A 27,252-nucleotide genomic window follows, 5' to 3' on the forward strand; every position below is an offset into this window, starting at 1 on the left:
TACTACACTACTTCCCTGGATGATAGCAGTCCTTCTCTTAGCAAAGTACTAGAGCAGAGTTGCAGTGTGCTGGGGATTGTCAGGACCCCAGAGAAGAGTAATTGAGGTAGGTGGTCTTGTGCTTCAGAAGGTATGGATATGAAAAGGATTTTTCTGGCTCTTCTTTACTGCAACTTTAATTGTAGAATGAAATGACAGAAGGACAGATTTTAGTCATTATTTAGTGAGATTGGATTAGCAGGATATGCACTTCAAAAATGTCAGATAGCAAAGTTCTTCAAACTATACTAATAGTTCTTCAAACTATACTAATCTTATCCAAAACATCTATTTATCTTATTGAAATACTGACAGAGGAATGGCCTGTGACTGCTTGATGCTTGGTACTAAGAAAAAGAAAAAAACATCAAATTCAAGAGTGGCAGCAAGAATTAGAAGCAAAATTACCTTGCACAGTTAGGTGCAGAGTAAGTGCAGGCCTAATTCTGCTTTCCACGTGTGAAGATCACGGAATCACAGAATGATTTGTGTTGGAAGGACCCTTAAAGACCATACAATTTCAACCCCCTGCTGTGGAGAGGGACATCTTCCACTGGATAGGTTACCTGTGGCCATGTCCATCCTGGCCTCATCCATCCACCTCCAACAAAGCTTCTCTGGGCAATCTGCTCAGTGCCTCACCACACTCATAGGAAAGAAAGATTCCTGTTGGAAGAATCCTGTTCCTGTTGGAAGAATTCCTCCTCTTCTGTGATATAAATTCCATGCAAAAGGTGTACTGGGCTTGTGCTTTGCAGAATTTGACCATGTTCCTTGAAGTGTGCTTTGGGAAGATGGTTATCATCCAACAACTTTTTTCCTCTTAATTTTATTGCCTTTGTAGCAGATACATAGCAGAGATAATGCTACAGCAAATGATGTTACATATTGCTGTACAATAATAAAATTAAAACATACCCTAAAGTAGAAGTTAAACTTGTGACTTTCATAAAGATAAATGTTGTTTTAATTGTTTTAACCTTGGTTGCTGAAAAGAGTATTTTGGTTTTGAATTTAAAGCCTATGAACATGCTTTAATCAGCTGCACTCAAATCAATATTTTCACATAGTTTAGTTCTGCTAATAACTCTCCCAGTGACTGCAATTAGTAGAAGACTGATGTATCAGCAAGGTCTGTGTGAGGATTGTTTAGCACCACAATTTCCTAGCAAGTTGAGTGTGCAAAAAAAGTTTGTGTATGTGTACAGTGTATGTGTGGATCTTACATTGTGTTTTGTAAGACTGTGAAAGCATTCTATTTGTAAATATCCTGTATGTAAATGCAGTTAAACCACGGTAACAGTTTTGTTTTAACTTTTGACTTTTATTTTTAAAAATACAATGTGCAGTGTAATGTTGACTAAATGTAATACTGACACTGTTGATCAGAACTGTACTTCACACAATGATCAGCTAGTCATGCAATAAAATACATATCTGTTACGAAGCACTCCCACTTCAACTGTTTTATCATTCTCTTTAACATTGCACAAAGCCTTGTACTTCAAAAAAAACACCCCCTACGTCTGTAGTCTTTCTACATACTTGACAGCACACACTAGTCACATAGCTCAAGAACACTGAGGTGAGACCACAGCCTTATTGAAGTTGAATGCTGTTTGCCACTGATTTCAATAGGCTAGGGGCTTCACCCTGAATATCCATCTGTGAATTTATTGCCTGTGGCCACTGTAATCCTTGAACTGTATCATTTGCTCATAACTTAAATCAAATGCTTAATCTGGAATATGTAGTGGAGGAAAAAAAAGTGTATTATGTCAGTGACACCCAAATGGCTTTACAGCTCAGCTTTTGCATTAGTTTTGGTTAGCTATAGAAATCTTAAACACCATCCTGCTACTAGAGTTTCCAAAGTTGTTTTCCTTCTATACTTTTAGAGTTTGAAATTCATAAGAAGGTTAAGTGATGTTAATAGTACAGCAAAACACAAAAGGGCAAAGCTAGTTTTGTGTGTTTCGGACTATGAATTGCAAGCACAGCATTCTTCCTCTCTTCCCTGTTTCTTATTTTGAGCTTTAGATATCCTTCCCACATTCAGGGCAGAGGATGTCATCCCTTTCTGTAAGGAAGCCACGACCTACTAATGAGAGAGAACACTTCTTGCAATTAAAGCAATCATTGTGCCACTGCCGCTCTTCAAATGAGATGTACTTGGTTCCTCCCAGACCTGTTCAAAAACAGAAGAAGTTCTGTTACCAGAAGAGAAGAGCCATTACATGATGCTCCTTCAGATTCTACTTCTGGATGGTTACAGACATCTGACAGAGTAGTGAAAAAATATTGTTGTATCAAATCTATTTTGTTTGTTGCTGTGTGAATATTGCCACCTTATTCTTGAATGAGTGGGATTTTCATCATTAAGTAGTTCTGCTGCTTTTAGCTGAGTTGGTGAACTGGATTGTTAGTACTTTGGGTTGTGGCAAAAATAAGCTTTAAATGTAGAGATGGCTCAGCTCTTAGCTTGCAGCCAAAGAAAAGGAAAGCGATTGCCTCTGAACTACAGGAGAATGGTGGTCATTTACAGAATATTTGTGGTGTCAGAGTAAGTTAATTTTGTTTTGTAAAAATGCATTGAGATCATTAGAAATGAAGTCTGGGCAGATTGTGTAATGACTTGATTCATAGATTTCAAGGAGGAGTGCTTCAAGAAAAGTAGGTTATCAAAAATAATTCAGAAGTGTGAGGCTGTGGAGGTTATCATACGGGGTATAGGAATTTTACAGAATAAAACAGAAGAGGGGCAATTTTCTCTTATAGTGGTAATTATTTAACTATAGAAATTATAAGCAATTTGAGCGTGATGAATTAGAATTGACTAGCTGAAAGTCAGTAAAAGGATTTCATAGAACATATCACTTAATGAGAGGGTTTTTTGCTTTGCATTTAGTAGCAACAATTTTGGGGAAAAAGAAAACAGCATGTGAAAGAAAGACATTTCTCTTGAATATCAGTCCTCTTGTGAATGGGTAATAATAAGAAAGTTGTTATGCAGTGACATTTCCAGGAGATATACAAGCAGGCATACGTTAGTGTGGGGCAGAACAGAAGTAACAGGAGAGAGAATGGTTCAGTATCAACTCAGATACGCAATCTTGGTGTTAAATGCTGATTAGGTGATTTTGAGATAGGTGATTTTAAGTGTTTCAAATGTAAAGAATGACTGCTTACGGCTTTAGAGTACTGTTATAGTGGAAAGCAGTATGTAAAAGCATTGAGATTCTCAGTTGCTGTCCTGAAAAATCAGGAAAGAAATATGCTATGCAGCAGTGAAAGGTGTAAGCTGGTTAAATGTTGCTGGCTGAGAGACTGTTGTTACTGAGGTCAGCGTTTCCTCATGAGCACAAGTGAAGTGATTTACAGGACATGGATATATTCCACCGCATGCAGAAATGTCACTGTGTGTCCACTGTGTTTCATACAAGTGAGGTGAAATGGAACAAACTTCAGCTTAAGGACTTCTTTCACATCTTTTTGTTAAGGCAATTGGATGGCATCATGAGTATTTAAGTTCACAGTTCCTGGCCTGTGTAGTGTCTCCATTCTCTCAAGCTAGTCAGAATGAATTACTGAACCATTATTAATATTAGATGCAGTTCAATGGAGAAAACGATAATAAAGTGACTCTCCATGAGAGACCTACCACTGATTGGGTTTGTGCATCCAGCACACTTTTTGGCATAGAGATTGCAGAAGCAACTCAGGCAATATGCAAACTCATCCCGGGAGGTGAAGCGTTGTCCGGACAACTGCTTCTTGCATCCAGTACAGACAAAGCACTCCTTATGCCAAGGCTGCTCCCGGTAAGTCACACCTCCTGTAGTGATAGCCTGTTTTATGGAAAGTAAGACAGAAAGTATTATTTTGAGAGTGGCAGATTTTCATCTTCATTTGGTAAAGGGGAAGGTTGATGAGGTTTCTGTGGCTAGGAGGAGGGAAAGAAGACTTAATGGCAGCAAAATCATCATTTTGTCTGGAGTTAACCTTGAGAAGAGTGTGCGAATGATTCATTATAATTTCCCAATTTATACAAAGGAGCCTCATACTAAAAGTACTTTATTTTCTGAATTCTTTATAATTTCAGTCTAAATTGCCCTCTTTATTTTTAAAGCTGGTCTCCTTTGTAGGTGATTCTTTCATGTGCTGTGAGACAAATATGTGCTTGTTCACCTGTCCCATTCTTCACAATGGAAAAACCACTTTCAGTTCTTGCTAATTCCCTTGACAACAACTGCTTTATTTCAAATTTTACCTGAAATCTCTTCTTTCTGCTTCTATGGATTTTGTCTGGGCTTTTTCCTCTTATGATACCTTGTTCCTCAATGTTAGACAAATGAAACATTTGTTCTTGCAAGTGTTTCTCAGAAAGCTGTAAAACCAGTTTAATTTTTCTTCCTATCTTCACTAAAGGGAGATTCCCTGGGAAGTCAGCCTTGTGTACAAACATGCAATCCAATATGTGTGTTCATCTGTCTTTGCCTCTTTCCTGTGTATGAGGTCTGCTCTGAAAGTAATGCAATCTGGAGTACGTGGCAGACATAAAAAGTTTTGGTAATGTAAGCAGAAGTGATGGCTGGAAGCATGCAGAAGGTAAAACAAAACATGGAAGAAACTATTGGAAGGAGGGTTAAAACTAAGGATATATCCACACTTAAAACCTATGCGTATATTGATAGGAAATTGGTATTTGTTGGTTCTGTGAATTACGAGATGACTTTTTAAAATCTACTATTATTAATAGGAAGGAATACTAAAAGTCTTACTTTTGTCTGAATTGAATTTAGGAAATACACAAATGAATTATCTTGAGCCTGGAAAGTTACATTCTCTAGCATACTGAGCTTACTAGTTCTTATGTTAGAAGCAGCATTTGCATTGTGTAAAATTAATTTCTCCATCTTCAACTTCATTAAAATATTTTAAAAAAATAAAATCAGTGTTAGCTCATCTCCCTTTCAGTTGAAATGTTAGGGTGTATGGTATGTGTTGGATTACATTGGAGATAGGAGGTTATTCCAATGCAGATGGGTCTTTTTGCTTGTTTGCTTTCCAAAACATATCCTCTGTAGGCTTTTGATGTAAAGGTATCTTTAACCTTGAGTAAGAATTCTCACTGAAGTAACTTTTGTGCCTGGTGTAGAATAGGAGTTTCAACTGTATCATCTCTAAAACTCCACTGTCATTGAATAGTTTAACACAGAAAAAAATGTTGTTTTTTTTTTTTCTTCACATGATTGGACTTAAAATGTGATGGAGTTCAATCCCCAACATTATAGGTAAATAAAACAAGAGCACTACCTTCTTGCACTGGACGCACTGCATGGCAAACTGCTTTTCATAGCAGGGAACACAAAAGTTCTGATTGTCTTTAGGAATGAAACTCTTTGTCCCAATTGGTTGCTGGCAGCGGTAGCAGATAAAGCAGGTCTCGTGCCAGCTGTTGCCTTTGTATTCCATCTTCCGAGTACCTGTAATGAGACCAGAACATAAACTGAATTTATGGCTGAGGCTAATGCAATTTGTAACTTTTGTTTACATGACAGCTGGCTGTTGGAAAACAAGTAGTACAGCTATGAGAGAGTGGAGTGGCTTTGCGTGGCATTGGGTGAGTTTTTGGAGAGTAAGTTGTTCTCTTCCTAAAAAGAAGAGAGGCATTTACTGCTAATAACATTTACTGCTTTGGCCACTTTTTAGTGGACTGACATGATTTTCAGTGATTAGAAAGCTGAGGAGGTGATAATGTATTGGCTAATTATGAAGAATAGTAATAACTCCTCTGCAGGATGAAGTTTTCCCATTCTCCCTTTCTCAATATTAATTCTTCGTTTACTAGTAGTGTAATTTCATTTTTTTTCTTCAGTCTCGTTAAATTGTGCCCAGAGGCATACTTTAAGATTTTTTTTTTTTTAAAGACTGACTTGTGCGTCATTAACCATTTCTCTGCCTGTTTCTTACATACTCAAATATTTCTGATCCATTTTATTAATGGACACCTTTTAAGAATTACGCCTTCTCTGTGCTGGTTATTTTTTGTATGGCACCAAAAGGAACAGGCGAGTTAGTCCTTGAAAGAATGACATTCTAAGAAAAGATGAAAGATGTGGACATATTTTCTTTGGATTGTGTAGAATTATATTCCCACATTTTTAGCTGTTCTCTATTTTTGGGATTGTGTTATTACTACAACACAAGGCAAGAGGAATCCTGTTTATTAGTTGCTCATTTTGACGTTGATGGGAATTCAGTTTGCAGAAGAACTGAAAGATCAAGCTTGTAATTGCTTAGCATTTAATAAGCTTGTCATTAAAATGCTTTATAAAATCAAGGGTATCTTGAGTAATCTGCTAAAAACCATGTGGTAGTTGCAAAGGTTTGTAAAAATTGGTTTATTCTGTTTTGAATTGAAAGAGAAGAAGGGACTCTGAGTCACTGAATCCCAATTCCATTATTACCTGTCAGTCTGTAACTTGTATAATAGACAGAGTTCTGTTCTGTAAGTGAGTTCTTATGGGACTGAATTCATTGATCAAAACTTGAAAAAAATATTTTTCAGCTTTAAAATTAGCACTGTTCTTAGATGTCAATTTTTCATGCTGTATCGGAAAAAACAGAGGCACGTGCAATAATAAAGATGCTTGTACACAATCATAATCATTATGTTGGAAGGACCTCTCAGATCATATATATATTGGAGCTATGAGATATGGTTTAGTAGCTTGTGGTACTGGGAATGGGAGGGTGGTTGGACTAGATGATCTTGCAGGTCGTTTCCAACCTTGTGATTCTATGATCATCTAGCCCAGCCATCCGCCCCCTCACCGTGCCCGCTAACCACGTTCCTTTCATTTTAGGAATGAATATGTCCATCTGCTTTTACATATCCCCGTTGTTTCTTATTTATGTGTCTCCATCAAGCCCTCATTTTTATCAAAACATCTTAGGTACACAAAGTGGTGTTTTCCAGCTTGTGTCAAAGATAACAACAGCCAAGGAAAAAATTACTGAAAGAAAGCAACTAGCAGTCACTGTGGAGTGTACTTTTGGATTCTTCAAATTGCCTTCTATTTTTTTTTGTTTCTGAAACCAGTATTTCTTCCAATTTAAGCCCTCAAATAATGACTCATGTCAATCAAAAGACAAGCGCTTTAGTATTGTCATGAGTAAATGAGGCTTTACCAATCTATATATTACCAATCTATACATACAACTTTCTGCTTCCAGCACTGGTTTTGTGGGATACCTGACTTGAAATAGAAGGTAGCTCTTTCCTATTTCTTTATACCTTTCAGCTCAAGAAGACCTTAGAGGTATTTTGAGCAATTATTGACTCTTATTGAAGAATCTAAATTTTGGCTGTTTATGTAAAAGTATATGACATGAATTAAGTAAATTTAAACTTGTGAACTTCCTCTGATGTTCAAGCATGAGGAGCCAATTGAGAAGCTGGGACTGGACAGATGAGTTGCCCAGCTATCAATAGCCTTTTAATAAATACTTCAGTACTCATGAACAAAAATGCTAAATTAAATAGACGCTAGCTTTCAAGAGAAACCTTTGTGTATATCAATTCTGTCAAGATCCACTCTGAAAACTGTGGGTTCTGATTACAGGGATAACTTAGAAAGCATCATCAGCCGTGTTTTAGGAAGTTCACCAGGATTCAGCAGAGAAGGTTAAGGAAAAATGTTTGTCACTAATGTTGCAGAGATTAGGCTTGATATTAAACCTGAACCTCCTCCCCAAAAGTCAGTATCCTAACCTGGCATGATAGTCTTCTTGCACTCATTACATTTGGAAGAGTATTCATTGGAGTAGCAATCAGTACAAAGTAGGTGTTCCTCTTTTGCAGCGAAAGGCTTGTCCACCAATGAATTCTTGCACTGGAAGCAGTGGAAGCAGGTTTCATGCCAGTGGCGGTCCTTGTAAGACAGATCCTGTAGAAATTAAAAACCACGGAATAAACAGAATGAATAGTTTGCACAGATGGAAGTTCAGGGAATGCAAACATGCAGATCTGAACCAGACAGAAAGTAAGGCTAATTTGCATGGCTCAGGAAAATGGCGTTGTGATGCAGGTGAGCCTGTTTTACTGCGGTTGCCAAAAGTAGCTGATGACAACCATCAGTCTGCTTTCAATTCCAGGTCAACTGAATTCAATTTCAGTTCAGCAGAGGAACAACCAGTTTCATTTAGGTACTTCCTTCGAGGATGAAGTCCTGGTTTTGATCCAGATTAGATCTTGTTAACTGTAGAGATATAATGGACTTCCTAAACCTTTCTTAGTTATTGCCAATTTCTAGGTCATCTTGTAGTTTCTTGTTATCCTTCTTTCAGTCACATTTGGATGGTTTGCCAGGTTTAAACCAGGGGTGAAATTGGCCTGATGCTTGTTTCTTTGTGTGCATGCTGGAATTAGTTTTTAACCAAGTCTTGTGCTTCATTTTATATATGTTTCAAATGAGAATCGGATGCCTTGATGGTGATTGAACACTCTGGAAGATAAGAGACCGTTGTGTACCTGCAGCAACTGATCCAGAGTACTCTTAACCAAGGAATTAACACCTTGGAGCACATAGGTTATTTGAAATATCTCCCTTTTAAATATATATATAATATATTTAAATATATATATATTATATAATATAATATTATCATATATTATATAATATTATATAATATATATACATTATATAATTATACATATATTATATATATATAAATATATATATTTAATTAATACTTGTATTAATTAAAACAAAGTTACAACAAAAAAAGACACATGCTGGTAAAAACCAGTCTTAAGAATTGTGACTTACATAGATGGATTGTGTCTTTTAAAATTATAGATAGCCTAATTATGTAACATTTGAACTGTGTCTTCGGGAGATCAGGCAATGTGCAGTTCAGATCATTACAAGAAAGAGTATCTGCCCATCTGCTAAACCTTTTGAAACAACCCCCATTTCTGACCATAAAATCTCAGACTTTTCTAAAAGCAAAATGAAAACAATAACAACAACAACTTAATTTAAATGAAATTGAGTATTCTAAGTCTGTTCTCAGAGGGGAACAATATTGTCAACTGAAAAACAACTCACAGCCAACAGCTTTCCTAGATGTGAAATTTGCCTGCAAGAATACAGAATGACAGCAGATCTGTTTTTCTTCCTGTTGCGACAGGACATATTCAGTTTTTCCCACATGCTGCCTTTTTCCTCATTTTGCAATATTCTATAGGCTGCTTTTAATATCCCAAACTCACATGCTGGTATTTCCTTTTGTTTTGCCTTATTTTATCAATAAAATTATGCCACGCAGAGGTGCAGTAATGAAGAAAAGGATTTGGTATTACTGATGACGTGTTTAATCCTTGGATCAGTTATGATGGCAGATTGTATAGATCATAGTGGAGTAGGTCAAAGTAGCAGACACTTCATCATGGCAAAGCGATGAATCATAGCTGTAACCCAATGAAAGCAAGGTAGACACTGGTGTGAGTAATCTTTAGCCAGCCTGGATGATTATAACAGATACTGTCATCAAATGTAGGAGATGTTTAAGATGTCTGACATTGATGTGCCTGCAGCAGAGTATTGGACAGATTAAATGGTTATTGTCTTCTCTCTCTGAATCTGTCAACTGAAGCAAGGAAGTCCAAGGTACTGATGAAACACTTTCTGAGTTGTTTCAGTTGTTCTTAGGTCTGTGTAATGAAGTCACTGGGTATCAGGTTTTTTCTACATCGGTGTACTGTACATCTAACTGGAACCACTGCACATAAGTTATAGATGTATTGACCTGGATCAGATACCGTGCTGGAGCAGCTGTGGCTACAGAAATGACTTCAAGCTTGTCTGACTGCTAGCCTGGTGCTCAGTTAAGCTGAAAGAGCATTTGATTTACTCAAGGCACAGGAGCTTGAGTTACTCTAGCTGACTGTAACCTAAGCAAATGTGTTCTAGCAGAACACGAAAGTAATATACAATTAATTCCTGTTTATCTCCTGATTTTCCAGGAAGAACTGAAAAAGAGAATTGCTTCTGTGTACTCAGGACTGGAGTATATCTTTAAAATACCGATGAACATGACTTCTTGTCTGCCTAATGCAGCTTGAGAGAAATTAGTCCCCAGTACTACACCCTTGAGCTGTTGTTTTCCGTGGTCTCTTATGTTGCTTAAAAGAAACCTGGAAAATAGTTGTCTTTACCAGCAATCTATGCATCTATGAAAACGGACTGCCATGTGCTCTTGTTAGATAAAGCACTAATAGTTACAGGTAAAAGACTACAGAACTACCATAGATTGAAATTCGAGAAGTGGAACTGAGTTTATCATAGAGGCATAGAACGGCCTGGGTTGAAAACGACCACAAAGATCATTCAGTTCCAACCCCCTGCTATGTGCAGGGTCACCAACCACCAGACCAGGCTGCCCAGAGCCACATCCAGCCTGGCCTTGAATGCCTCCAGGGATGGGGCATCCACAGCCTCCTTGGACAACCTGTTCCAGTGTGTGACCACCCTCTGTGTGAAAAACTTCCTCCTAGTATTTAACCTAAACCTGCCCTGTCTGAGTTTATAACTATTTCCCTTTGTCCTATCACTATCCACCCTCATAAACACTCATTACCCCCTGTGCACAAGATGAAGTCTACCCTGTGCAAGTCCTCTCAGCAAGGAGGTTAGAGGCATTAGAAGAGTAACAGCATGTTTGTTCATGAATGAAAAGCACATCGAACTTTTTTGCTTGACGTAATGTTATTTTCAGAAGGATGAGCATGGGAAATAGGGTAGAACAATCAGTGTGCAGATTTTGGCTGTGAGCACCCTCATTATGTTAGACAGGTACTTCCCTATCAAAAATGTGTTTAGAGAAGATGAAATTAAGCAACGTTAGTCAGTGTAGTGATGTGAGAAGAGATGAAAGTATCTTTCTGTCACCATTCCTCATCACAACATCTGGTCCAGTATTTAGCAGTGCACCAAGAAAGTGCTAGTGCTACGACTCAAAACAAGGGTTGAAAATTAGGACATCTTTTCTCCTTTTCCCAATCCGTATTATTAGATGCTTTATTTTTCATTTAGTTTGCATGTAAGACTGACCATCTGACTCATTTTGACCTAAATGCTGCCGCAGTAGCTTTATCGCACAACCCGCTTTTCATTTCACTGTCACATTTTGTAGAGGGAATTTTCAAAGCCAGCTTGTGGTCTGCACTGAGCACTTGATCACTGTCGGTATTTTCTGTATTTGTGACGGTTCCAGAGCCAGAGCACCTGCAAAGAAACTGCTTTTAAAAGGCAAAAATCAGCCTCAGCCCAAAGTCTCATTTAAACAGTTAAGCAGATGAGAACGTAATGGATAGATTTTTGCCCAAGGAGGCTGTGGATGCCCCATTCCTGGAGGCATTCAAGGCCAGGCTGGATGTGGCTCTGGGCAGCCTGGTCTGGTGGTTGGCGACCCTGCATGTAGCAGGGGGTTGGAACTGAACGATCTTTGTGGTCCTTTTCAACCCAGGCCATTCTATGATTTCCAGAAAGGAGTGTGAAGCAGTGGGTGTAGTGAGCAGATATGGGCACTGTAATGCCAACCTTTCCTTCTTAGAAGAAGCACATTTCTACCAGGGCCTGCTGGCATATGGATAATGTGCAATAGCTGTGAGAGAAATGGCATTGTGTTTTTCTTCTGTCTGCTAGTATCTCCTACTATTCAGCGTATGAAGCTTTTAATCTGTCTGTGAAAATTTCATAAACATCAGCTGAATTATTTGCAATTTACAAAATGGCCTAAATCCAAAGGTGTAATTAACATCACATGCTGTCATTCAGGCTTTTTTTTTTTTTTTTTTTTTTTTTTTGTGTGTGTGTGTGTGTGTAAAAGACAACATTTAAAATAAATAAAAAATGTTATTACTCAGTTACGTACACAATTACTCAGAAATCACCATAAAAAACACTGAAAGATGGTGAAGCAAATTCTCTCCTGCTTTGTACTCAAAGGCAGCTTGTCTTCAGGGTAACTAATTTATGGGCTCCTTATCCTGGAAACATGAGGTGAAAATGTGGCATTGGCTCAGTCCTCCCAGAGCCCAGTCCAAATCTGAATGTTACCAGTGCCAAAGCAGGCTGAAGTGTCATGCAGGTGAGATGACACACAGCAAGGAGAACACAGTAGGGTCAGAGATGGAGAAGCAGCTGTCCTCTTGTCACCGCCTGGTTTACTCTGGGGTAAGCCCTTCAGCTAGGGGAGAGTTGCTCTTGTCCACTAAGAGAGAAACCTTCTCACTTTTGTTCTGATTGGTTTTGTATGGTAATTTTCACTCAGACAAGTAAATATTTAAGATGTTATCAAAGCTAATTCTAGCTTTGCACCTACTTCTGTGAAAGAGAATTCACTCTGGAAATTGGGAGCTCCAAATCTTAATCATAATCTTTAGTCTCGTATTTTGGAAGCTCTAAGAAACAGCTGTAGACTAACTAAGCCATCTGCAAGAAGGAGATTCATTGCAGAGTGAAATGAAGAGCATCGTTTTTCCAGCCTCAATGTTTCTATATTTCTATGGTTGAACTTGATGATTGCAGTGGCCTTTTCCAACCTTTGTGATTCTGTCTCCACTGCAACTAAGTTCTCAGTTCAGCTCCCTTCGGTGCAGAGAAACAGCAGTGGCCAAGATGGGATTCACAAAGGAGAATCTGAGTCGAGAGCTAAACGGAGCTTTTCAAGTTGTCCTGTGGATGTAGGGTGGGTGATAACATTTTTACTACACTAATGTGTCTGTTCTGTGAAAAGCTGTACAAAGATTTTGTCAGAATAATACATACAGAGTCCACTTTGTACATGCAGTAAGCATGGTTTTATTCCCAAGCACAGTATGTTGTCTGCACTGTATTGCAAATGTAATACATAAAATATATACATACAAATACATGCATATGTATGACTGTATGCATATTTTTATCTGTTTATGTACATATGTGTATATACAGTTAAGTATCAGAAGCATGATAATGTGACTGTGCTTTATGGCTGAATTATGCTCAGCCACAGTGCTTTGACTGAAACTTGTGGCTGAGGCACTTGCAAGGACTCTCTCAAATGCATTCTCGAGTGTCTATTACTGTAATTGAAAAATGACTCTAGTTTGCCTCTCAGTGGGAACATTAATCGAATCCCCTTTTTACTGCTCACCACATATTTTGTTTTCAGAAGACTTGCAGGAGCTTGCTAAGTTTGGAACTTTTCTTCATCTGTAAAAATGTGCTTAAAATTGGTCAGGTTGAAAAACTATAGCATAAAGGACTGTTTGTAGGCACAAACAGCAGTCACAGAAACAAGGGTGCATTTGTGTCCGGTTCACTTTACAGCTCCTTAAGAAGTTTTTATTTGCTATCTTACAGTTGTGTTCTCCACATATATATATAAATATATAAAAATATGCAGAAAATTTGTGCTTCTCTTTTTTCATGTGTTAGTGTGGGTCTCGCTTAGAAGTACAGAAGAGAAGTATATTGGATAACACCCACTCTCCCTAAATCCATAAATCTGAGTTGAAAAGTTCAGACTGATTAATTCCTGAATACTTTGTCCAAGATTTGTTGAAGGCAGTCCAAGTTTGGAAATTCTTGAATATCAACACATGGAAATAACTTCTCGGGGGATTAGAAAGAGAGCTTAAAACAAAAGCATATTCTAGAATTGGGGCAGAAATATTTTGCTTTTCCAGGTCAGGCCAGCTGTATCTCTTCTCTAATCTGCATATTTATGAGCTGTAGGAAAGCTGGCAGTTTTATAGCTCTTACAGATTATTGCCAGTTCCCTGTCATGATGGTGAAACATGTTCACGTTTTTAAGGCTTCTGAAAGAGGCTTTCCTACCCATTTTCCAATAGGGTAAAATAGATCAGTATGGAAGACACAAGATTTCGAGTTTTTCCTCTCTGGATAAGCATATGATTTTATATTTCAGAGTCTTTGGAATAACGATATGGTTCTAGCACCAGTATGAGGAACTAATTGGTGTTTCTAGATGTATGAGCCAGCAGTGTAGGAAATCAAACGTCAGACCTCCACAAACAGATCAAGAATCCCATCGCCATGCAAACTCACTCTGCCAGTGAAACTCTCAGCTAAATTTAACGGGTCCATTTTGGGCAAAGTGGGGGTATATTGGATGAAATCTATTCATTGTATTCTAACAAGCACCTCAAATTGGATTCTCAAATATCATCTTTCTTCATTCACCCAGAGTAAAACTGACGTGAACTCCAGTTGTTTTGGTTAATTTGAAAGAACTGCAGGAGGTGCCACCTCATTTAGAGCAGGTAGATGTTGCCATGAGGTGCAGCAGCGCACAGCTAAAGCAAGTAAAGCATCTGCTCTTTCTTTGTCATCTTTAGTTAGACCCTACTATCATTATTCTCCATTTTAAAGGCTAATTGTGTTATAACTCATGTATTAGTTCTTTCAGCATTAGCCAATTTTTTTTGCCTATGAGTTGGCAGCTTTTCCTGAGCATCTTGTCTCTTGATGACAATGAATTATGGTTAGTAAAGAGCTAACAGAGGCTTAGCTCCCTCTGATCCAAAGGTAGGCAATACTGGTTTCTGCCACCTTTCCAGAACCCAGTTGGCCTCAGCGACAACTGGGCTCTCCTTGGGAGACAGAGAGACTTTTTAAGACTAGATCACCCTGTGTCTTACAGGAAGAGAAGGGTGCTTTTCCATTTCTATTATGCTTGTTAAGTCAGGGCTTGCAATGGGAAGTGGTGAAAAGCAGGCACAGGTGTCCAGAAAGCATGCTCTCATCAACTCTTTGTAACCAGTAATCTATACTTATGGATTCTTCCAGCTGATAGCATCATGTCTCAAATACCTTTAAAGTCTCCCACGCAAATATAGTGTTTTCCATATTAAATGATAGTAAAATGTCAGCACTTATTGCCTCTGGAAAAAACTCTCTAAATTTAACACAACTCTGGGGAAGACTGAAGGATCGGCTGTATTTTTAGTATCTAATGTTTTCATCTGAAAACTTCTTCTGTGCTCTGGATTATTTCTGTTGCTGCTGCAAAGCACCTATTCTTCTCAGCTATAGTGAGGGATTGCCTGTGCATCATGCCCTCCAGATATGTGTCCTGGGCATTCCCACTGATTCCAAAAATGTGTCTAGCATGTTGATAAGACCGAATCATTTATTCACCACATCAGTGATTAAGATCATAGAATCACAGAATCCTTAGAATTGGAAGGGACCTTTGAAGGTCATCCAGTCCAAGTCCCCTGCAATGAACAGGGACACACACAGCTCAATCAGGTTGCTCAGAATGGCTTTGAATGTCTCCAGGGACAAGGCATCCACCACCTCTTTGGGCAACCTGTGCCAGTGCCTCATCACCCTCACTGTAAAACACTTTTGCCTTTTATCCAACATAAACCTCCCCTCTTTTAGTTTGAAATCATTTGCCCTTGTCTTATTGCCACAGACCCTGCTAACAACTCTGTCACCTTCTTGTAGATGCTCAGGAATCAGCCCATTCTGTGCAGAGGCTTTGTGCCCTAGAGCATAGGTTTTGTTCAGAACTACAGGCAGTGTAGACTGCCTGTAGAACTACAGACAGTCTAGACTGCCCTACCATGATAATGAGACACAGCCTGCCATACCTTGCAGTCAGCTCCAATAGGTTTCTTGCATTCCTCACAGGTGTTGGAGTAGAGGTTTTCATAGCATTTCACGCAGTAGGGGCTGTCCTCCCTCAGGATGTACTTCTTACCAAACAGGGACTCTTTGCAGTAGTGGCAGTCAAATCGCTCAGTCATGCTGATGCCTGGAGTCCAGCTGTCCTGCCACAGAGACAGAAATGGGCACGTCGGACTGAGCCACAGTTGATCTGATACCTCAAGAAGGGTTTGTTATCAATTCCAGTTTATCAAATTCAAATTTCAGTCAGATAAATCAACACAATAGGAGAAAACAAGCTATAAATCTCATCCTGCTCAAAAAGGCTGTAGCCCGCTTATTTTAGCCACTCACTAACTTACCTTTGACTGGAGCGAGTGTTGAGACCAGAGAGAGAGGAATATGAGTAAAGCCTACGTGTGAAGAATTCACACGGGATGCTTAAAGAATACCAGGCATGTTTGGCCGTCAAGCCCAGTGCAAAATGCTGACTCTGTAGGGCATGGAGGGAACCAAGTACCTTGAGAGAATGAGCCAGCTAATCTTCAGAAAGACCAGCACAGCTTCTGTAAGGCAAGAAGCAAGTTTTGTGTTGCTGGTAGGCTTTAGTCACTCACAGGGTATCAAGCATCACTGCTGGGCACTTCTGCTCCTTCCTCCTCCACATTCTCAATAAGCCAGTGGCTGGCAATAGTTGCACTGCAGTGAGCCAGTGCCTCTCTCTTCCTGCCCGCAGAAGGGACAATGGGCTCTGTTCACAGCAGGAAGTAGGGGGCAATGATTGTGCATCTGGCTCCTCTTTGATGTAGCTGAATGAGTTTGGACAACTCGTCCAGCAGCTGTCGTGTACTGGGACACAAGTGAGAGTTAGCTATTCTGGTTCAGGCAAATGTCAAATTAAGACGAAGCAAAGGAATGAAGGACATGTTATTTCCTCTGCTTGTCTTGTTATGTCTCCAGCATCTTTCGGATGTGCACACAAACAACACTGACACAAACGCCTCTGATTAGCTGCATAAATGTTCACTGTTGCCCGGCACAATTTGTTTTGGGTCTGAGTTTCACTGCAGTCATTGTCTTCTTTCTTAGCCTGAGTCTCACAGTGTGTGTTGCACCTGAAGTCTGTTCAGAGGTCACATATGAAGCAGGGCATAGCTGTTTGCTGAAGAAGGGGAAGCACTACGTGACCTTCTGCTCGCCAGGCCTGCTCTCCTTTAAGCCGGATTTCATCTATAAAGTCTGATATGTTTTGGGTACTAATGTCATCAGCAGCTATCTCTGTCTTTCACACACAAGAGACATTTACAGCAGCTGCAGTCCTTTGGCCAACTTCATCTCTCAGTTTTAAACAAAAAGTTGTTACTTGCTTAGTGTTCTTGGCGCAGGTTCCTTGATTCTGGAGTTTGTCCTTTTCTTTTGGCTGGAGGAGCCACTCGTAGGGCATTCGGAAATTCTCAATTCTCTTCCAAGATTTCAGTTTTTATCATCTTGTATCCTTTCTCACTGGGGTTTGAGTAATGTTTTAGAGTGGTCTGAATGAACAAAGATTGTTTTGCTGGCTACAAGACTTTCTCTTTTTGATGCTCTGTCAGCTGCTGAATTGTGTGATGATTTGCACAGGCTAAAAGGGGAGAGCTTTTGCATGTGCAAAGCAGGTAAGCTGCTGAGAAGTCTTTTGAGCTCTTTTGAGTAAATGATAAAAAGAAAGGAATTCGTGCTTGGAAGACAAATTTTGACAGCTGGTCAGCTGTGCTATGGCCAACCCAAATGGAGCAGTGGTCCAACTGTTTTGTACAGGGAGGAACTAACGAACTTTCTTATTCCAAAAGAGAGCCAAGAGTGTACAGGTGCTCTCAGTAGAGCAGAGAGGATCACAGGGACTGATTACAAAAAGATGGAAGGTATGAAGAATTGTGGTGGAGAGAGAAGTGCAGTCTACCCAAAGTTTGTCTGAAGCCAGCAGCAGTGGCTGGCAATGGCAGTGTAAGGGAGGAGAACAAGACACAGAGCTGGAGTAGGGTTATCTTTGCTTTCTATCTGCTTCCAGCAAGTCAGTCTTCTCTAGAAGTGAAGGTGCAATCGTTGCCACAACAATTAATAGATTACAGTGGATTTATGTGTATTTGTATTTCCTGTGATAGAGGTAGAGATGAACTAACTTCCTTCAAGAAAAGAATTTCAGCAAAAGAATGGAGTCAGAACAGTGTACATTGATGCGTGTATCTGTAGCTTTTTACCAGACCCTAGCATATATTACATGATAAGATTTGGTCCCACAGTTAATTTGCGTTACTGTAAGGTTGAAATCTGAGCAGGAGCTGTGTATGGACACGCATTTTTCACCTTTCTTCAGAGCTGTTTTCTTCTAGCCCTGAATTAGATGTGTGATACCAAAGAGCAAAACGTTTCTCTTCAAAACAAAAAAAAATATGGAGTCGGATTCCGCTGAAGGTTTATACCATTTCTGTCCTTCATTCAAAACTGCAAAATATAAAATATAGAATTGGATTGGGACCAGAAGAAATTATTATTCTGTCTAAACTGGGTGTTCTATCTAAACAGGAACAGAGGGAAGTATTATTACTCACTTAATATAAGAGTCACTGCCGTTAGATTGGAAAATACCTGGGTACTTTCTTCCCTATCCTGAAAGGATTACGATTTTGTTAAAGGTGCTCTGAGGTTGTCACTGTGGATTGGGCCTCTCCTGGAGCAGGGAGCTGCAGACTTAATTTCCCCCACAGATTTGAGGTGAGCTCCACTCTGAGAAGACTCCGGATGGAGGTAGAAGCACTGTTCCAGAGGCCTGGGAAATTAAGAGAAAAGAGGAAAATTTCCAAGATCTGCATTTTGCTGTTGGTTACGTGACTCCTTCATTGGATTTAGCACTGATTTCAGACCCAGTATTCCTTCAAGTTAGGCATTCAGGTCTGTGTGGTTTTCTTCAGAAAGCTGCAATTTGGAATGAAAAGCTGTTTAGATTGGAGTTTTGGGCTGGATCTCAAGATTTCTTATGCAATATTTTGAGGATATTTGGCAGTTGTATTCTTCTCTGGAGAGAAGTAATTAAATGTAAAGTAATCAGAAGGCATATCTACTAAATATTAGCAGGAAAGTCACACAAATCACTGCTGTCTTACAAACAAATGTAAAATCACACCAAGCATGCTTATGCCTATTAGTGCACATGGTCATTTACGCTGCCTGTCACAAGATTCCTGTCATATATAAAAAGTCACACTGAGCTTAGTGCAGTTTTTTAGGGAGTGCTTTAGGCTGTAAGAACAAACGAATGCTTTCACAATTGTAGATGGGCACAAACTGCTGCTCAGCCTCCTTGCCATTGATTAATGCCTTTCTCTTGTGCTGGTGCTTGTTGACTGTAAAGCTCTGTGGGCCAGAGACTTATCTTTATTATGCCTCTCAGTGGTACAGTGAGGTCTTTAGATTTTACTGCAGTTGCTATTTTATACTTACGGTATTCCAGATTGCTCTCAACATTATCATAAGGGAAAAAATGATCTTTCTGTCATACAGTTTCCCTCCTACAACATTAAATGTAACAAGTACATCTCCAAAAGGAAAACAGCTTTCTACTGCATGCCCAGAAGAAAATTCCAACTTATGCCAAATGTTAGCACTACCCAGATTGTGTCTCCCAGGCAGTACAAATTGGCATGAAAATTACCAGATATTAAGTAGTAGCCTGACTTAAAAGCTCTGTTTCTATATTCTTCCCCTTTCTGCTTCCACAGGCTCATTTTGATTGTTGTTGTTGTTGTTAAAGGCTTATTAAGAAATCTCATATTCATCAGGGTTAAAAAGACCACCAAGATCATCTAGTCCAACCATCAGCCCATCACCACCATGCCCATGTGGTGTTCTCCCATTCCCTGGCATGATTTGCTGTTGGAGTGTTGGGGGAAGGGACTGGCTCTCCCAGACTTCGTCTTCTTTTTCCATCCGTGCTTGCAAGCCCAGGAAGAGGTATTCTTGTATGAATTGTCTAAAACAGTGTAGCTGTTCAAGTGAAGCTGTGATCTCTTGTTGTAACGGTACTTGGAGATATCGAATTAAACCCCTGTAGATGCCAAAGGAGGATTTGCTATAGACTTCAGCCAAGTCAATAGAGCAATGGCTTTTCTTGTGCCTTCAGAGCTGGGAGTTCTTTAGCTACCTGTGCAGCAAATAAAAGGCCTTTGGAGACACCCATCTTCTTCCAACATGTACACACATTTCTCTCACCTGAATTTTATTTTTTATTTCCCCAGAGATCTGGAGTATTTTTGATACTTGTTTGTTTTCCTTACCCTGCAAAAGGAAAATCTATGTCTGGCAACTCCAGTGACATAAGCCATGCAGGTTCAGAGCATTTGGAAACAATTTATGTTAATGTTCCAAAAACTAAAATGCAAAGATTTATGTTATCCTTTGTAACTATGAACTAGCAGTTCAAACTGTGCTGGATTTCTGGCAAGAGGTGGTTATTTTTCTCTACTTAGCAGTTATTGCTATGTTCATTACCTACCATCTTGATGCAGCAACTGCAAACCACTATTCTAAGAGCTAATCATTTTTCAAAACTGGGTCATAATGCTGTGCTGAGGGATGGGGGGAGCTATTTTTTTCATTTTTTAATTTACTTCAGGAAGAAAAGAAATAACGATTTAACAAGGGGAATCCACCTGAACTTCACAAAGGGAACCAGTAGCTGGCTGCAGGGCAGGGGCTGCCTCCTGGTGCTGCATGCATCCCTGACCCTCCAGCATCAGGCTTCTGGCCATGGAGAGCCAAGCCAGCACATGCAGAACTACTAAGCATCTCTCAATGGGCCACCAAGGGACACTTTGTTTCCTGAGATTCTGAAAGCTAAGCCAAATATTGAGACGCAATTGATACAAAAAGCCCAGACATGCCCTTCTCCAGCCATAGACTCTGTTTCTGCCACAGTCTGCTGGAGTAGCACTCAGTGAAGTGTATGTCATGATCAAAGAGAAGAGAAAGAGTATAATTTTGCAAAATTATTGAGACATTGAAGCTTATTACTATGACAGCTGCTCATACCACCATCTAGGAAAACTGAGGTCATTTACTCTGGAGTAGGGGACACACAGAGAAGACTCTCTACAGTGACCTGAAAGGAGGCAGTGGTGAGACAAGAGTTGGTTTCTTCTCCCAGATAACACTGATAGGATGAGAGGGAATGACCTCAAGCTGCCAGGGGAGATTCAAGTTGGATATGAAGAAATATTTCTTCTTTGAAAGAGTGGTGAGGCAGTGACACAGGCTGCCTGGGGAGGTGGTGGAGTCACTGTCTCTGGATGTGTTCAAGAAAAGGATAGATATGGTATTTAGGGACACAGTTAGTGGGCATGGTGGTGATGGTTTGGTGGTTGGACTAGATGATCTTAGTGCTTTTTCCAGCCTTATTGATTCTTCGATTCTATGGTTCTTTGTTCAGGTCCCTGAAAAGGGAAGGCATGATTACTGTAGGGAATGAGTTGCTGGGTATCCTTGTATCCCATGATCTGGGATAGCTTATGTTAAGCTTGTAAATGAGGCAGAGATGCCCAGATAGATCTGGCTGCAGTCTTTCTTACACTTGTTATTTTTAAGCTGAGGAGAAAGTGGGAACAGCTTTCTGTTGCTGTGGCAGAGAAATCCTTGTAAGCCCATCAGCAGAGTTAGGCTTCCTGTCTTTAAGAAATCAAAGGCTCATAATACAACATCATTGCTGTCACCAATCAGCCCTGTTAACAGTGTCTAGACTGCTTTACCAATGTCCAAGGTTAAGATGTCAGAGGTATCTAATTACAGAGGTATTCCTCACTGCTTCTGAAATTTTTAAGCTCAGAGTAGGTATTTGTAGGTCTCCTAGAAGCTCCTTGCAAAAGCAGGGAAAACTTAATTTGATAGTTGAACATAATAACAAAATAAAGAGAAAACACACATATCTTAAATAACCCACCCAAACCATTCTACATCCATGCTAAATTTCAAAATGAATTTTAAAATCTTTCTATTTATAACAGACTTTTAAAAGTTACCTTAAAGCCTTCTACAGAGCCACGGTTAGGTTATTCCAGCGACTCAACTTCCTTGTACATAGGACACTTATTTTACCTATGGTATAACATTCCAGTGTCTCTTTATAAGTACTTTAGAGCAATTTTCTGAGCAGACCCACCACAACATGTTCAGATAACCAAAGCATACCCGATTCCTGTCTGGATCGCAGTCAGCCTATCACAAATTGGAAAGTCTGCTATTTAAGATTGTTCTCCTTAAAATAACAATACTAAAGAACAGAAAATGTTCCTTGAGTGGGAAGGTTTCCACTGTGGCTGCCTGTGGTAATCCTGTTGACAGTGGTGGAGAAGGAAGACTCCAGCTGAGGTTTCTGTGTGGTTTGTTTTGCTTGGCATTCAGTAAAGATCTGCTCCAGCCTAGAGCCATTCTTGCAGTTGTAGAGTGAGCACCAGCATTGGTAGCTACAGATGGCACTGAAGAAATGAGCACTGATACTCTGAACGTGTACCTCACACAACTTACAGTGATTAGCTGAGGTTGACACTGAAGTGAGTAGAGGATGTATGGATTTAAAACACTCCTTAATACGTATCATTTACAAAAGAAGTCTATTTAAATGACACAGGATGATTCTAAAATCCACCACAGCAAGGAAGAGTGCGGCTCAAGAGGAAAGGCTTGCCTTTACGTTCTATTTCAAAGTCTTTTTAAACTGCTCTCTGCTTTCTTTTTCTTGAGGGATAAACAAAGGCTTACTCAAAAGAGAGAGACCATATACCTGGCATTACTTAAGCATAGAAATTCATATTTCTAGTAGAAGTATGTAAGCAGATAACAGAAAGTGATAGCATAATATTAATAAAACCCACTGTTATCTAATAAACCTACTGTTATCTAAATAAGATTAGTAAAACCTACTGGCTTTACGCTATGGTAATAATGCTTAATTAAATGACTGCAGGTGCTAGACTTCAACAGAGGCATATTTTTCCAGAAAAGGATTGCTTATTGACAAGAACACTACCAGGAAAATCTGTCCCTAAGATGAAAACTTCCAAAAAGCATACTGTGCTGCCATGCAATGAAATTCCTGAGTTCTTCTAGACTTTTGAAATCCCATACAATCTAGGACACAAAAATAGAACATTGTCCCAAATATTCAATGTTTGCTTCTTTCTACAAAGGACAGAAACAACAGTGGAAGGATCCTATGGAGGAAGAATGCTTTGTTATTTGTTCTGGCCTTTAGCAAAACAGTTCTGGCTTTCTCTCTGGCTCTGTCTACAGAGGCAAGACCACAAAGCCCTTTCTGTCTAAGATAACTGGCACATGTGGTGACTGGGAGGATCTGTTAATGCATGTCTTTCAGCTGCTATGCAAAACTACTGTAGCAGTGAATGCCTTGGCACTGAAGCATCCATACTTCTCTCTTAAGCTTCTGTGCCTTTGGCTTCCAAATGGTGGCAAAAAAAAAAGTGTGTAAGTCTTAGTGATGCCCATTTACAGAATCACAGATTCACAGAATCACAGAATGGCCAGAGTTGGAAGGGACCTCAAGGATCATGAATTTCCAACCCCCTGCCACATGCAGGGCCACCAACCTTCATGTTTAATGCTAGACCAGGCTGTCCAGGGCCCCATCCAACCTGGCCTTGAACACCTCCAGGGACGGGGCATCCACCTCTCTGGGCAGCCTGTTCCAGCACCTCATCACTCTCTGGGTAAAGAATTTCCCCCTGATGTCTGACCTAAATCTCCCCTCCCTCAACTTAAAACCATTTCTCCTTGTCCTACTCATATCAACCCTTTCAAAGAGTTGATTCCTCTCCCCTCTGTAGGCTCCCTTTAGGTACCGAAAGGCTGCAATGAGGTCACCCCTCAGCCTTCTTTTCTCCAGGCTGAACAAGCCCAGCTCCCTCAGCCTGTCCTCATAGGGGAGGGTACATCTTAGAAAAAGAGGTGGATTGCAGCAGGGCAAAATCAGTTGTGTCCAATTTGTCAACTGGAGTTTGGCTGAACACAGTGAGCAGAGACGAGCTGTTACTGTTGAGTTAAAGTGTCTGTGGTGCACAAGAGACTTAGAAGCAAGCACAGAAGGACAAAGGGAGCCTGGAGACAATGAGGCAGGTGATCCTTTTGTGGTCAAAATCCTTTCTAACTGGAGAAGGAAGATGTTGGGCAGACCATGAAAAGATACAACATAGAATGGAGGAGGAATTCAGCAGCGGTAGGATTCTAGTCTCTGAAGATACTTTTGGTCTTCAGAGGTACTTGGACAAGAATCCTACAAAGCAGGTGAAAGATTCATCCCAAGAATGCTTCAAAGCAGTAGCAAAATAGAGCTAGGGAAATGCTTACAGATATATATATATCTATATTTTATGCCACTCATTGTATTTCTTATGCAAGATGAAGTAAAGAGTGGTGGGTTTTGAACACTGTGACTGTGTTTGCCAAGAGTCTATATCTACTTCCTACCTCCAAACATGCAACCCTAAGGACTGCTGTTCTGTCGTTGATATACTTACAACTTAAAAGCTGAAAATTTGCTGTGAAAGGAAGAGATGAATATTCTTATGTCAATGTTACGCTCATTTACATTCCTCTTAACAGTGTATTACTGGGTATACAGTAAACATTTTGCATCCTGGTTAATATTGGACAATATAACATAGAAGGGTATGTAAAAAGATAAGAAATGAAGACTACAACTCTTTCACCTGACATAAGCAATACGACATTCAGCCTTAAAAGAAGCCTCTCGTATTTTCTAATCAATTATATATATGCCCACTTCCTGGAATTGTTAAAAGCCAGATTAACTGGGGCTTTAGGCAGCGTGACCTGGTAGAAGGTGTCCCTGCCTATGACAGACAGAGGGTTGGAACTAGATGATCTTTGAGGTCCCTTCCAATACAAACCATCCTATGATTCTCTGTTTCTCTATGTAGCTATTTAGTATTGTTTTAAATGTTAATGCTTCATTGGCTGTCAATTTATCCAAGATTTATTTCCATGAAACCTGTCATTACCATTTCACATCCTCTCTTGGGAAGAATCTGCATCACAAATGTGTGCATATATAAATGATGCATTAAAATTGCGTGATTAAAATTAATCAATCTAAAAATGCAAATTATGAGATCCCCAACCTCTGAAGCAGTACCCAAATGAGAGAAGGTGATTGTCTACTACACCACACCATCCAGAGTTTCTTTGAAGATGCTCAGGATCCATTTATCCATAAGAAAAATACTAATGAGACTCAGACCTCCAGTGTATTGGTGAGCAGCAGCAGGCATTCATTCAGTTTTCAGCTTGATTTCAAAGAAGCCATTTCCTCTGGCTGATAGCACTAACATTTATCCAGTTCTCCCTTAAGCTCTCAATGTTCAGTGCCCTGCAAGGCAAGGAGGTGAGGATGACAACAGATAAGGCATTGCTTGGCTCTCTGGTTTGGAACTCAGTACCCTGGAGAGCTGAGTCAGAGTCACTTATATGAGAATATGTCTTTACAGCCCACTCCCACTGTTTTCTTTCGGAGTGAAACTTTGAATTTGCAGTGCAGTGTGTCACCAGCTCTTACAATTGCAGGATCTGTACTTTGCCACTGACTTTTTTTTTGGTCTTTTAACATTGAAAGCATGATGGGATCCCACAGAAGTGTATTGGGTGTGACTGAAGGAGTTGTCTAAATTTTTTGTGACGCCAAGTGGGCCCACTGAAAGTGCTGACAGGAGAGATGTGATGTCAGGGAAAGGGACATCTTTAAGAAAGTGTCATAGTATCACGGAATCATAGAATATCCAGAGTTGGAAGGGACCCATAAAGACCATTGAGCCCGACTCCTGGTTCCACACAAAACCACCCAAAAATCAGAACATATGTCTCGGCTCCCCAGTTCTTTACAGGGAGGGGCCTCCATTACATGTAACTATATTATCTTCCCATATGTAGGAAACTGGACCTTATCTTTATATGAGTACTTTGGTCAGATACAGACTAAAGACTAGATTGCCATTTCATGACAGAATGGTGAGAACCAAATGTACGTAAGTTCTACCCCAAGTCTTCTGCTGTCTTGGGTTCTCCTAAGTTTTCTCAAAATACCTCAAGTGCTGGTGCATCTCCCAGCCTCAGACCTGCAAGTCAAGTGAAAATATCACATGGGACCTCCAGGCAACTTTCACAAACATGGTTTCTCAGCAGTAGCAGTTTTTTGACCTTCCAGTGGTCTCACTCACCTTATCCATGCTTTGGTTTGGAAGCCAAAGGATAGCACAAAAGATCACTATCTATGCTATAGCTAGTGTAAAACACAGATTTATTAGTGCTCTGGCCAGATTTTGGACATGGCAGTGCCATGGTAGTGTTTGGAACTGAGTTTTCAATACATATAGCACCTCATATCCTTTTTTTAAATTTAAAAAAAAGAAGTAAATCCCAAAATGTGACCTACAATATGCATGGGCTTTGTTAAAGCAGCCTTTAGGGTCCATTCACTCACAGTTAAATGATGATGCAGAAAACAATCAAAATTTGACAAGAATATTTTTTTAAAAAATGTTTTTCAGCCTTTCAGATCCAAATGCCTGAAATAACTGTTTTCAGTTTACCTAAAAACATCAGGCTGACAGGAGGCACAGAAGACTTTAGGCAGAAAGCAGGGAGATCTGTAAATGTATGAAAAGATGAAAACAGGGTTCATAACAGAAACTGCAACCTTAGCTAGAGAATTCCTTCACACTGGAATGTGTGTAAAGTACCTAATAACACACACCCTTGTGTTGGCACGATTCTTATTTAAGACACTGGACAAATATGTATAGCCAACAATATACGTTACAGCAATTGACCTTGGACCTAATGATCAATCAACAGTCGTTAATGTACTCCTAGATGGGTGTCAGGGGAGTAACAACAGCAGCTGGTATGTAGATTTTACAAGGTTTGCTTTCTTGTACTGTACACAGCAAAGTTACAGTATGCAGGTATCAAGTGGACGACACAAAAGCAGTATCCCTTTAGGGAAGTCAGAAGTTTAGAACAGCCATTAATGCAGACAATGAAAGTATTTCCTTTATTATGCACACAGAGATAACCATGTGAGATGGCATATAGTAAGCATCCAAATTATCGGAGCTGCACACGCATGCACAAAGAGAGAAGCATGAATGGAAGGGTTTCAGAGCTACTAATTGGGATTTGCATTCTAATTTATTCTCACCATGTACAAAGAATAAATATAATGCTGATGGCTCCTGTTTTCCCTGTACACAATCTGCCCACAGCATTTGCCCGAGAACAGGAGAGGCTACCTTTGTTTCATATGCATCTACTCTTGCTACAGTGCAAAAATAATCCTTTGTTGTGCTGGGAAGTGGGAGGTGTGCACAGAGGTGTAAGAAATCCTGAGCCTGGCTTCTGCTTGTTCTGACCTCCCCTTACACACACAGCACAATACGGTCATTAAAAACAGTTACACGAGAAA

The 27,252-nt window shown here is 39.8% G+C and overlaps 1 protein-coding gene across 6 annotated transcripts in view; it reads right to left on the reverse strand.

The window, feature by feature from the left end:
* Positions 1-1,342: 1,342 nt before the first annotated feature.
* Positions 1,343-27,252, reverse strand: part of FHL2 (four and a half LIM domains 2) — a 40,034-nt gene continuing 14,124 nt past the window's right edge. For 2 of the 6 annotated variants that reach the window (XM_052705732.1, XM_052705736.1), the window contains exons 2-6: positions 15,716-15,895; positions 7,817-7,991; positions 5,356-5,525; positions 3,701-3,887; positions 1,343-2,227 (exon numbers count right to left, since the gene is read on the reverse strand). In XM_052705732.1, the coding sequence (XP_052561692.1) occupies positions 2,076-2,227; positions 3,701-3,887; positions 5,356-5,525; positions 7,817-7,991; positions 15,716-15,871 (840 nt within the window). In that variant the 5' untranslated portion in view covers positions 15,872-15,895 and the 3' untranslated portion in view covers positions 1,343-2,075. Of the gene's footprint in view, positions 2,228-3,700; positions 3,888-5,355; positions 5,526-7,816; positions 7,992-15,715; positions 15,896-18,356; positions 18,538-27,252 lie in introns of all 6 variants that reach the window. The other 4 variants (XM_052705733.1, XM_052705738.1, XM_052705737.1 and 1 more) reach the window with 3 other exon arrangements.

Source organism: Tympanuchus pallidicinctus, unplaced genomic scaffold (assembly GCF_026119805.1).
Source record: "Tympanuchus pallidicinctus isolate F22 unplaced genomic scaffold, pur_lepc_1.0 scaffold6, whole genome shotgun sequence".
In the NCBI taxonomy this organism is placed as follows: Eukaryota; Metazoa; Chordata; class Aves; order Galliformes; family Phasianidae; genus Tympanuchus; species Tympanuchus pallidicinctus.